The sequence below is a fragment of the Topomyia yanbarensis genome, chromosome 3 (genome assembly GCF_030247195.1).
Source record: "Topomyia yanbarensis strain Yona2022 chromosome 3, ASM3024719v1, whole genome shotgun sequence".
Lineage (NCBI taxonomy): Eukaryota > Metazoa > Arthropoda > Insecta > Diptera > Culicidae > Topomyia > Topomyia yanbarensis.
Window position 1 is genome coordinate 372,179,944 of NC_080672.1, and position 13,722 is coordinate 372,193,665.

The following is a 13,722-nucleotide window of genomic DNA, read 5'->3' on the forward strand; positions in this document are numbered from 1 at the left end:
GCAATGCGGGATTCTGGAGCATAATCAATTGAATATAATTTTTCCGTAGCTACTAGGGAACCAAAACGTTTTATTCTCGCTTGATATCGTTAAGTTTACTTGAATGCAATCAGTAATAAATTTAAAACGAAACACTTTGTTACTATTGGTTAAAATGGCCGAATTAAGGAAACGCATGGTGATGTTTGCTTCGGTGTTGTGTCAGCACTTCCTTAAGCTGTTATATTTGGCGACTTCTCAAGAGAAAATGTTTTGCGTTACAAAGAATCCCATCTGTCTGTATATTTTAATATACAATTAATATACAGGGTGTTTGGTTCAAGTTAAGAACCTCTTGAGGGATGATTGACCGTCTTATTTGGAAAAAAAAATCGTTCTACACATACCATCAAATCTCAACCGTTACTAAGTTATTGAATTTTTTTTGTTAAAAACTTGTCTTAAAATAGCTCTAACTCAAAAAGTATAGTATTTCAAATCTTTTAGATCCATTGGATAGGTGAGAAAATTTCCCATTGAATGATGCTCTCACATGTTTCAGCTAATGAGGTTAAGTAACCTTTTCACAGTATTTTTTTTTAAATTTAACAATTTTGATCGATTTTTCGTTCATTTCGCGAAAATCTTTATAGTTAACCTCATTATTTCAAAAATTAAGCTTGTTAGTCTTAAAGAGCTGCATAATTTGTTCTTTGACATGTTACACTTATCTTTTCTTGTTTTCATGTGTTTGGGTTATTGAACTTTGATATTTTTATGTCATTTTCACTAATACTAACTCTTATTGAAAAGTATGACACTTATTATACCTTTTCTTATTTTTATTCGAAAGCCAAAAAAATTTTGTAGACAAAAATGTATTAATACCATTCAGTTAAGTGTATTTAGTATTCTTGTAGAAGTAAGTTAGTTTAAAGTTAATGTTGTTTTTAACATTTTTGTTAATTTACTTAAAAAGTAAATACTAAGGATCACCATTATTATCATCGAAATAATGCTTCAGCAAGTTCTATAAAATCATTTTTATCACCTCGCCTCATATGCAAAAACAACCCACTACATTTGTGGTGAGGTCATGCTGTGTTAACTACTAAATTGCAGCGAAATGAAAAGCGATAGGGATGAAGTGTAAAACAACAAGTTATAGAGAATGTTAAGGGACGCCAAATGAACAATAGTAACAATAAATTTATTTTGATAGTAGTTAGAATAATTACAAAACTCTTCAAACAACGCTAATTTTGAGTTATTTTACTAGTAAAAAGTCATTCAGTACACTTAACTAAAGGATATTTGTACAAACATCGAAAGAAAATTTCCTCGGCTTTCCAATGAAGCCTTGGAAATAATGATATAAAGCATATTTTTAGATTAAAGTCTTTTAAACACTTGCAATTCGATTACAGGAAAAGTTTAATAATGAAATTACTAAGAAACGAGAAGAGATAGGAATATGATGTTGAAGAACAAAGTATGATTCGTCCTAAAACCTAACTTTTGGATAATAGATATTGCTATAATCATAATTCATTATTTTGAGAAAATTAACAAAAACCTCATCAAAAATGCCAACTTGTAACCGCTTTACAACATGAGGTAATTAAAACTAATTAACTGAAAGATATGAGAACACCATTCAACAGAAAATTTTCACACCTTTCCAATGGAACTAAAAGATTAAAAATACGAAGTATACTTTTCAAGTTAGTTCTATTTTAAAATAAATAAGTTTTTTACACAAAAAGTTCAATAACTCTGTAACGTTTGAGATTTGATGGTATGTGTAGAACGATTTTTTTCTCCCAATAAGACAGTCAATCAACCCTCGAGAGGTTTTTAATCATGAACCAAACACCCTGTAATTTTTTAGTCACAGATGTCCTTAGAAGAAGATCGTCTGAATTGCAATCTTATTGAGCCCAGGGAGCATATTGATCTGTGGTGGAGAATGTCGTAGCTCTCACCAAAAGAGCGACTTTAACGGGAACACCTCAGATTCTCCGGGCGCTGTTTGTTCGCGGAGCTTGATACTAGATCATGTGAACTCTACCCACAATGAAGGCACACTTATCAGCATTCCCAATGCAAGAGTACTAATGAATATCTGCGCACTTGCCAAACAGAGTACAATAAGTGTTTTGAACAGCCAACCCCGGGCTTCAGTAGATTCACGCATGACAAACTCAAATCGGTGACCGTACCATCGATCTCAACTTTGTGGGCGGACATGCAGACGTGGTAGTCCTTCATGAAATTCTTATCGTCAGTAAAGTCATTTGCTTACATCAGACAGACTATAAAAATTCTGAGCTTAGCTGGGCGAATTTTCGTGACACCTGCATATTTGAAAATTTCCAAGTCATTTGTTTCGAAAACTTTACATTACTTTGCGGATTATCTGTGATCTGAAATAAAATCAGATATGGTCCGACTAAGTTCAATGTGTATGTTTTTAAACGGGAAGTCAGGGTCTCCAAAAAATAAAAAACCTTTCATAGCAACTGATGGTCTTTGTTTAACTTGCCTGTACAAACTAAGAGTGCTGCCAGGGACAGTATACGTTGACGACGGAAAATTAATTTTTCATATATCTTCGGTATGATGTATCGAGACTTAGACTGGTAATTCAAATCGAATGTTATGGACTGTAAACAATATACTGACCAACTCACAGTTCCTAAAAGTTGTCTCCTCAGTATTCTAGTCAACTGAAATCACGATTCTAGAGTTTAAGATTTGCGGCTGGAGTTTATAAAAAATTAGCAATAGTAAAACCCGACAAAATGCTCCGTCCGTCGCCTTCAAACACTGAAATACTGATAGTACCGACAAATCTACAGTGAACTTATGTTTAAAATTTCACACCTCTTCAGTGTTCTTTTGGTGGTCTGTATTGCTGGCTTTGCCCAAAAGGGGCTGGAAAATTTCGGTTTTCTGCAACGTTTTCGAAAGATTTTTCGTTCAGCTCTTCCAGTTTGTGTCAGTGGAATGTTACACAACTGTGGAGCAGAATGTTTTCAGCTTCTGGGAACGTCATGTGCGGAAGAGATTTGATTTTATACGCAGGCAGCGCAAGAGATATGGAATCCAGACTTTCAAACCCATACTATATTGTAAGTCTGGTTATTTGAAGCTGTTGGTTAGAATGTTAGGGTTTGGCCCCTACTTATGTTCAACGAATTGGCTCATGATCTAGTTTGAGAAAGTGAAAATTAAGAGTCCAATTCATATTTTCGTGTAGTTTAAGGCTTTTTAATAATGCGTTTGCCATTTTAGTAATGATTCTTTTTCTTTGAAATGAGACTACGACTTTGATACCAATTTATACGCATTTCATCGCGTGTTTTCTAAGTAATTGCAGAAATGATCAAAATCAGCAAATCAACTATGTACCAATTTTAAGTAGCGAAATAAGTAGATTTTTTATAAATCACATCTCGGGAGCAAGCTGCTAGATCCAAGCATGCTAATAAAAAAAATAATTCAAAATAGTTTACAGTTAATAGTATAGTCCTACGTCAACATTTCGTGCAACACCATAGGGCTAGGCTAGTTTTTTCCATACAACAGTCCCCACTGGGAATATTTATTAGATAATCAACAGTCAAACATGATGAAGTCAGTGTGCAATCTGCCAAAATCATCGTCACAACGCAACAACAGTCCCCACTGGGAATATTATTGAAACTCAGGAAGCAGAATAAATCAAGAAGACTTTCAACGTCACCATTCCCTAAATAATAAATTTTAAATGAAAACTTTCAGCAAATTTAAAGTGAACGAAATAAGGAAACGCATGGTGCCTTGTTACTATTCAGCTAAAGTAGCAAGCACCTGTAAACGTACCTGAAATCTGTACTTTTTTCAATCTTCCTATCACAGCACAGCCTTGTCGTCATACATCATCTCAAACTCCCTCGTAAACCTGTCTACAAATTTACCATATTTATCACCATCATATTTCGCACACTTTGTCGTTCGTCTCCCTTGCCGATGCTGCGTTTGGTCGGCACTTCTAATATTTTCACGGGGCGTCCACAGGTGTAAAATATCCCCAACGGTGATGACTTTTTCCTCTTGTTTCGTCGCCATTAGCTACAAATATGCGAGTGTTACCTACTGCATTCCATCCTGCTTTTAATTTTTCACTCTTGGTTGACGCGTGAGATCTTTATAACAAACAAATTCTCGGCTGCTATGTTGTCTGACGCACCGATTCATCTTGCGGGAAGGTACTCGCTCATTGGACCTCCATTGTTCGAGAATGTGCTTACTGTCATAAAAGAAGGCGAACAGTGTAAAACTTTGTGTTACGCAGTACATATTAAAGCATACTTTAGTTTACGCATTTTGTGTAATCTTTTTTGTTAAAAAAAAGGTTTTCCTTATAATGTAGACTTCACAACTTCGAAATTACTCTGTCTAAGGCACGTACTGATTGATGTCATATTTAATATTTATTTCGGCATGCGAGACAAAACTTTTCCTATTGTTACAATTTATATAAATTTTAAGGAGCCCAAAACCATCAAAGCAAAAACCAATTTTCAAAAGACTCGGCATTTCGTTGGACCGCGATAAGATGACAGCCTCGTGATTGCTTTTAAAACTTCTTTCACCGGTGGATGGTAAAGCAGTGGAAGTGAGCCCCCGTCAAAAGATAAAGTTTATATTGACAGATTAAACATTCCGGCGTTCGCCAGGAAACGTGTCAAGAACCAAACTTTAATTTAATTTATTTGCATTACTAAATATACTACAGCAACGGAATGTGCTAAAATTCCCTTAAAGTATTTCCAACGGTATGCTGAAGTTATTAAGTAGTTAAGGTGTTAAAAATGACATCCTACTTCAAGGGATGGTATGAAGGGAAGTAATCCAATGCTAGTCAATATCATTTTAGTTTATAAGCTATCTGAGTGGAATGTTGTGTAAAGCCTGTTATTCGATGATCTCTGCCTATCCGTTAAAACGAAAATTCGTTCCATTTACCCGTAGCATGTTGTATTTTATGATGAAATTTTGTCGTGTTTGCATGCGGTATACTAGCGTTTGAAAATGTCCTTTTGAGTTCTGCACGCAACTGCTTGGCCAGACACCGAATTACACCTTGAATGCCTGACAGTCTGTTCTCGTGATAGCACACCTCTATTCTTTTTTTCCTTGAAACCACGTATGATACAATACATCACTAAAAATCCTCCACTTGATTAGAAGAAATCGTACCTCCTGTACAGTAACTATATATTGAGAATGATGCCCACTATCGATAACCTTGACCATCAAACAATTATAAAATAACAAGTCCCCCGTTCACTTCTATCCACCCCATCTCTATTAACAAATAAACAATCAAACCAACAAATCTTCGATCGCGTGCAACGTGAACTTCGAAAAAAAACATGTACTACAAACAAAAAATCAACCCACTCAAAACCACCCTCTAGACGGATGACCAGGATGATGAGTCCCCGGAAGCACTGTTACCCACCTCGTTGGGAACCCCACCGTCAGGTCCGAAAACCGACACCGACGCGTCTGCTACTACGTCCACAATATCCATCACTTCGGCAGGCTCGATCCCAACGCAGGCTGGCACCTTGGATCATGGTCGCCATGTAGCTACAACCACCGCCTCCATCAATGATTTTCTGTTCGGATCGGACGATCGTCGCAGTGAAGAAGAAGCACCTGGTGAAGAATATACCGAAGATGAGTACGAAGATACGGTCATAATAACCGAACTGCCCAATTCAGTGGCCCCGATCGTTCCGGTATCAACGAGTACCGTACTGTCCTCGACGAGCAAAACCGTAAGCAGTACTCAAGTGGTGACGGAAGCAGAACCTGCCAGTACAACGATTGAGCCGGTTGCTTCTAGTACTACAACTACTACTACTACAACCACTACCACCACCACCACACAGGCACCGCCGCCTTCGACAACAGCAACAACAGAAACAGAAACAGCAACCACAACACCGCTTGAGCTCGTAACAGTGCCACGTGTGGTTTTTGTTGAAGCTACCACCACACCTGCTATAACTACTACTACTACTACTACTTCTACTACTGCTACTAGTACCGCTACCGCTTCTGCCGATAGCGACAGTACTACTACTCTTGAATCAAAGGTAGCAAATTGTTAGAATCCAATTTTTGATTGTTCCGTTTTGTTTGAGAGCTAGCGCCAAAACACAATTGACTGCCAAAAAAATCATTTCGAAAAAAATTGATACAATTTTTCAACAAGCTTCGCTGATATCAAATATGCACAAATTTAATTATAAACAAACTTACCTGCACCAATGTTTAAAGCTAAACAAATTCAGTTTTGTTCGTTTTTTTAAGATTAAGGATTGTTCTTTTGTACATTTTTCTTCCGTTAGTTAAATAATTACTTTCTTTTGTACAAATCAAACCTAACAATATTTCGTTTCACAAACAGTTTATTATGTACATATTGAACTTTTTTGTAATGCGGCTAATGGATTTTGTTAACGCTTTTGGATCACTTATGTTAGTACATTTATCATTTCACTTAGTATTCATTTCGATTTTCAACAAAAAAAATAATTTCAAGCAAATCCGCTTTCTAGTGCTTTTTAGTTAATAGCACCAAAAATATGATTTTTTTAACTTTTATTTTTCGAATCCAATCGATGATAAACCTCACTAATCCAACCTTTTTTTTCATCCTTCATCCAAACAAACAAAATCAACCCCACGCAGGTCACATCTCAACCGACGGTGAGTAAAACTCCAGCAGCGACCGGAGGAAAGCGGGAACCGAAAGAGGACGACACCTTCGAAGAGAACTACGATGATGAGTACGACGACGAACTGGAGGAGGAACCCCCGACCAGTGCTGCCCCTGTCGGCAGACTGGCGAACAGTGTGGATCCGATCGCGGCTGTTACTACCGAGGTAAGTACTGTTTACATGGAGCTTATGCTCGGTTTGATTGAACTTGATAATTTACTGAGGAAGTGTTACAATTCGCAGTGGTTCAGGCTGTAAATGTAGCACGAAAAAGAACTAAAACTAAATAACTAAGCCTTATAATCCGTTTTGGAAAGTTGCTGTACTTTTCCAGGCCCTTTTAATTGTTTAAACAGAAGCTAGGGCTTAGTAAAAACTAAAATTGAACTTTCTACAGGTTCGAGATAGAACTTCAATGAATTTGTAGAGCTACATATTTTAGACAAATTTGTTGAAGATATGTAAGCTTTGTCTTTCATATATTAGAAATCCCATTTTAAGCTTTTGGATGTTCCTTAAAAACTGTTTTATTTATATAACTTTTGTAGTTTTGAAGTAGAGTACTTCTAACGTTTCAATATAGAGGCCCAGTTTCAAAATTTTCGGCCGGATTTTCACCCGATTTTTTTAACGTGATTATCTGCTGTTGTACTGAATGAAAATATTAGATTTTTGCGCTATCCTGATTAGAAATATGCACAACGATTTTGTAACTAATTCTGTAGAATGTAAAATTACTGAAAATAACGAAAAAAAATCATTTTGTGAAAGCAGTTATTATCTGCGCCGTGATTGGTTCGTACAATTCGATTACAAGCGAGCTAAACTTGTTTACGGTCGAAGTTCCACCTCTTTGACTATGGAAATAAATTTGGCCGCCCCCTTTGGCTTCGAACGTAAACTGAACCAAGTACAGAACCGGGGGTCGTATGCGAGTGCGGCACCATTCGTGTGTTACTGTCGTGCTGGTTGCATCAGAACGCTCTGTCGCTCGAACCCATCATTTGCTGAGAAAGAGTCACTACGCCGAAAGAAAGGGTCAGTATCCCAGAGCACCCGTCCTCCTGGCAGCAGTGATGGATTATCTTGCCGCCAATGTATTAGAGCTGGCAGCAAACGCTGCCAGTGATTACAAGTAGACCATGATCATCCCCCGTCATTTGCAGCTAGCCATTCGAAACGGCGAAGAGTTTAACAAATTGCTAAAGTGAAGTAGAATACACTTTAGGCTGTTATTACGAATGTTGCAATTTTTACAATCTTCTGAAAGGTTGCATAAAATCAGTTATTTCGATATTTCTAGTGGAGTTACCGAAATATCGGTACACATACATTGAAATCTAAAATATTTTCAAACATATTCGAGCATATGGTTTCTCATATGGTAACCCTGAAAAGGGCATTTAATGATAGTGAAACAATTCATTTGGTAACAGCAGAAAATTCGATATACGTATACCGTTATTTGGGTATTTCTATTAACAATACCGAAATAACCGGTTTTAATTAAACTTTTCAGAAGATAGTTAAAATTGCAACATTCGTATTAACAACCTAAAGTGTATTCTACATCACTTTGGTTATGTCTCTAACATTACCTACTCATCTCTTATTTTAAACTATCGTGGACAACTTGAACATTATTTTAGAGTGCATAATTTACTCATATACACTAACTAATAAACAAGGCAAGAAAATGAGGAAGGGTCAAATGATGTGAAAAATCATGAAACCGCAGAAGGAAATACTGAAAAAACATGTTTTTTTCAGCAGCAGCAGCAGCTGGCTTTGTACTTACGAATGACTTCTTCGTGTCCTCGTCGTCGCCAGAGTGTGGAAATGAAGTTGTGCATTCCGGTTCACGTGGTTGCCTAGCTGTGCAACGATGACGTTTTTCAGTCTATCTTCTGACCTCGCACAAAGCAGAAGCAGAAAAATCGCTACGCTATAGCAGGCTATAGGTACCAGTGAATCAAGCCAGCTTTTGTTCTATATTAGTGCACAAACAAATTGTATCGTTGCTCCCGGCTACGGAGTGTGGCAAATGAGTTTGCCAAATGAAACAAAAGTGCCCGTGCTACGGGATAACACGATTTCGATCGACTTTAATAAAACTCGTCTTAAAAGCACAGTTCAGGAAGCGGAACAATTAGTTAAAGTGAAAATGGAGCTAAGCTCGCTGAAGTTACGTACATTCAGCTATATCACGTAAAAAACTGTGTTTTGATCACCTTTAGAAGCTTAGCACAGGTCGAAAACTTCATTGCAAAGAACAACATGCAACACGAGGTCGAATTTAATAACACCAGAATCAAGATCCCCGTGCATATGGAAAACGACATGGTGGACGTGCGTATCCATGATTTGGCCCCGCGCACATTACATCAAGCGAATCATGTCGCAATATGGAGAAGTAGAATCTATTACGAATGACACCTGGAGAAATTTTTTCACCGGCATTCCCAACGGTGTTCGTATTGTGAGGATGTGAGTGACTAAACCAATACCTTCTTACATGACTATCGAATGCAAAATCACCGAAGGAAGGCGTGACCTATAAGCAAACAATGCTAATCACATATCCCACAAGAACCCAACATGCCAATTCTGTAACCATACAGCCCACTACGGAAAAACATGCGCCGAAGCAACTAGTCAAAACTCATCTACTACAGCCAACTCTAACAAGCAGCCACCAACGCACAGTGGCTGGAGGCTGGCCAAAACCTCAAAAATTTATTTTTGAAATATTGATATTTTATATTTTTTCTAAATTTCTCATGTATTGAATGATGTATATTCAAAATTTTATGATCATTGGATAAGAACACGATTTTTAACATGAGTTTAAACGTAGCAAAGGCCGGATTTTTAATGATTTTCTTTTCCGAAACCACCATTGCTCTGTTCACTTCAAATGCATGTTGCTCTTTTGATTTTGGTGCGATTTTAGCACAACTAGTTTCATTGTGTAGAGGAACGAAAAAACTTGGTTAGTGAATAAAATACATTTGGAAAATTTGCTTAGAACTATGACTTTTTAATTTAAACATGTTTGAGGTGGTCAGATCCAAAATCCTTTTTTCACTAATTTATTCTGTACAAATTTCGGAATCATTTCGGAACGGTCACATCGTATACATTCTATGGGAAATAACCCCTACTTTTCGAATATCATGGTCTCGTTCTGCGCCTAGGTGCGCAAAAAGGTTTAAGGAGATTTAGAAGCTTTGTGGCTGATATGGAGGCGCATGGTGTTTTATGTAAAATAGTTAGACAATCTACAGTAAACCAACACGTTATACAATGGATTTAAAGTAGTGTTCTTCATGTTTTATGATATTGCTGACATTGATGAACAGTAACGGAAAATTTATCATGAAAACGGAATCATAGTTATAAGAAAGGTTCAATGATACTGTATGGAAAAATACATTTAACATTTTACGACTTTTGACATCAAAAATGAGCTCAGCACCTCAAAATTAGCTTAAATTGTGATTTTCAGCCAAATTAGGTAACATTTGAGGTTTTGTCCGACTTTAGTTTGAAGACCCGCCACTATGCGACGTCTTCAGATATACCAAAAACAACGATCCAATTAACCAATAATACAGGTACAACGACCACGACAACCGCTCCCAAACCAACAACTAGCATCGCCAATAAAGAAGAAAATACTGATGAAGACGGATTTAAAACAGCGACCCGTAAGAACAAGAAACAAATAAGCACCTCTGATCGTGAACAGCAAGAAAGCAGTACCGATGATGACATGGACAGGAACAATAACGCGAGAGAAGGCAGACTGAATGACCCCCAAGCGGCTTCACCGTCAAGAAAAAGGTTCTCAACACGTAGCAGCAAACTGCGTCAACATGATCTGGCAGTCCGACATTCTTAGATTTTTTTTATTTTTACTTATTGTAAATAAAAATTAAAAGGCTCACGACTCAGTTGTGCTAATACCTGAGCCGTTTCAAATAGAACTTTAGATTAAAAAAAGTGATCACGTTTGGATTTTTGGATTCCTCTTACTTATCTTTTTCGATCATGTTTTTGCCTTTCTCAATAGAAAGGTATTGCAATTGCTCTGGAAACCGACTTTTTAACGGAGGCCCGGAGGGCCGAGTGACATATACCATTCGATTCAGTTCGTCGAGTTCGGCAAATGTCTGTGTGTGTGTATGTATGTGTGTATGTATGTATGTGTGTGTGTATGTGTGTGTATGTGACCAAAAATGTCACTCATTTTTCTCAGAGATGGCTGAACCGATTTTGACAAACTTAGTCTCAAATGAAAGGTGCAACGTTCCCATATGCTGCTATTGAATTTCTAATGGATCCGACTTCCGGTTCCGGAATTACAGGGTGATAAGTACGAACACGCAGAAAATGTCGATTTTAATAAATTCTGCAATGAATGTATAAAGGTGAAAATTTTTCCAAAATATGACCACAACTGCTTCGATTGGTAGTATTGGGTCACTAACATCCATTCAAAGTCTATTTGGCCACATTGGCCACCATCCTCGGTTCCGGAAGCCCCGGCGGAAGTATCTAAATTCAGAATAACAGTCACATCGGTTTCTCGGAGATGGCTAGACCGATTCGACTAAACTTGGCCTCAAATGAAAGGTATTGCGTCCCCGTAAATGGCTATTTAATTTCATCCCGATCCGACTTCCGGTTCCGGAGTTACAGGTTGTGGCGTGCGATCACATAGCAAATTGTGATTCAAACCTATACTCCGATGAAAGCAAAAAAGGTAAAAATTTCGCTAAAATGTCTCTCAAACAACTTCAATTTGCTGTTCTAGGTCTCTGACGGCCAACCAAACTTTCGTTCACTACATTGACCACCATAGACGGTTCCGGAAGTGCCCGGGAAAAGCGGCCATCTTTCAAAATTTACGAACTCACATCAGTTTCCCGGAAATGGTTAGGCCGATTTTCACAAACTTAGTCCCAAATGATAGCTATAATATCCCCACAGATGTCTATAAAATTTCGTACGGATCGCTTATATGGGTCCGGAAATATAGACTAAATCGTCCGGTCACATATGAAATTCCCATATAAGCCGGAACTCAAATTTTTTTTTCAAGGGGGGGACCCCATGAAATTTCAGAAATCGAATTCATATTTTTGATGCCAAACATCTTTAAAATGCATGGAACGTCGAGATTTTATGTTATCTCGAAAAAATTTTTTTTATAAAAATCGACTTTTTGGGACTTTGCCGATTTTGCACCTTTTTGCCTTTCTCAATAGAAAGGTATTGCAATTGCTCTGAAAACCGACTTTTTAACGGAGGCCCGGAGGGCCGAGTGACATATACCATTCGATTCAGTTCGTCGAGTTCGGCAAATGTCTGTGTGTGTATGTATGTGTGTATGTATGTATGTGTGTGTATGTGTGTGTGTATGTGACCAAAAATGTCACTCATTTTTCTCAGACATGGCTGAACCGATTTTGACAAACTTAGTCTCAAATGAAAGGTGCAACATTCCCATAGGCTGCTATTGAATTTCTAATGGATCCGACTTCCGGTTCCGGATTTACAGGGTGATAAGTACGAACACGCAGAAAATGTCGATTTTAATAAATTCTGCAATGAATGTATAAAGGTGAATTTTTTTCCAAAATACGACCACAACTGCTTCGATTTATAGTATTAGGTCACTAACATCCATTCAAAGTCTATTTGGCCACATTGGCCACCATCCTCGGTTCCGGAAGCCCCGGCGGAAGTATCTAAATTCAGAATAACAGTCACATCGGTTTCTCGGAGATGGCTAGACCGATTCGACTAAACTTGGCCTCAAATGAAAGGTATTGCGTCCCCGTAAATGGCTATTTAATTTCATCCCGATACGACTTCCGGTTCCGGAGTTACAGGTTGTGGCGTGCGATCACATAGCAAATTGTGATTCAAACCGATACTCCGATGAAAGCAAAAAAGGTAAAAATTTCGCTAAAATGTCTCTCAAACAACTTAAATTTGCTGTTCTAGGTCACCGACGGCCAACCAAACTTTCGTTGACTACATTGACCACCATAAACGGTTCCGGAAGTGCCCGGGAAAAGCGGCCATCTTTCAAAATTTACGAACTCACATCAGTTTCCCGGAAATGGTTAGGCCGATTTTCACAAACTTAGTCCCAAATGATAGCTATAATATCCCCACAGATGTCTATAAAATTTCGTACGGATCGCTTATATGGGTCCGGAAATATAGACTAAATCGTCCGGTCACATATGAAATTCCCATATAAGCCGGAACTCAAATTTTTTTTTTCAAAGGGGGGACCTCATGAAATTTCAGAAATCGAATTCGTATTTTTGATGCCAAACATCTTTAAAATGCATGAAACGTCGAGATTTTATGTTACCTCGAAAAATTTTTTTTATAAAAATCGACTTTTTGGGACTTTGCCGATTTTGCACCTTTTTTTAGTTCAATATTACCGTGGCTGTTTTTTCTTTTTCAAAATTTTAGAACTCGAATAATGATTTATTTTCCTGTATATAGTTGTCATGTGATGTATAATAATAAAATGTAATATATGCATTTAAAAGCTTTTAATGAATATAAACAACGCACACATTCTCGTGATTCATGATTGAGAAAGGCACAATTGCACCGCTAGGTGGATTAAAATAGGTTTTTTCAATTATCTACTTCAACAACACCTTAAATTATTATATTGTTAACTCACGCGAAATATCTGACATTTCATTGATAACAAGCACTTTCCTTTCATACGAGCACGTAATGTTTCGAACGGAATTGTTTAGAAGCTGGTCGAATATTGGCGCCATCTTGAACAGATGCGGTTGGGTTATTTATGTCCTCTTCACTTCGTTTAGGCGTTTTTCGCACCAAATTACGTTCAATTTTCCTGTCAAAATAATTCTAGTTTACATTATAGTAGTGACCTATTGTGTCCCCAAACGG

The 13,722-nt window shown here is 37.5% G+C and overlaps 1 protein-coding gene across 7 annotated transcripts in view; it reads left to right on the forward strand.

Annotated features, from left to right (window-relative positions):
• LOC131690329 (uncharacterized) overlaps window positions 1-13,722 on the forward strand; it is a 561,476-nt gene that overhangs the window by 529,005 nt on the left and 18,749 nt on the right. For 6 of the 7 annotated variants that reach the window (XM_058976022.1, XM_058976025.1, XM_058976026.1 and 3 more), the window contains 2 exons: window positions 5,448-6,134; window positions 6,733-6,927. In XM_058976022.1, the coding sequence (XP_058832005.1) occupies window positions 5,448-6,134; window positions 6,733-6,927 (882 nt within the window). The remainder of the gene's footprint in view (window positions 1-5,447; window positions 6,135-6,732; window positions 6,928-13,722) is intronic. The other variant, XM_058976027.1, reaches the window with a different exon arrangement.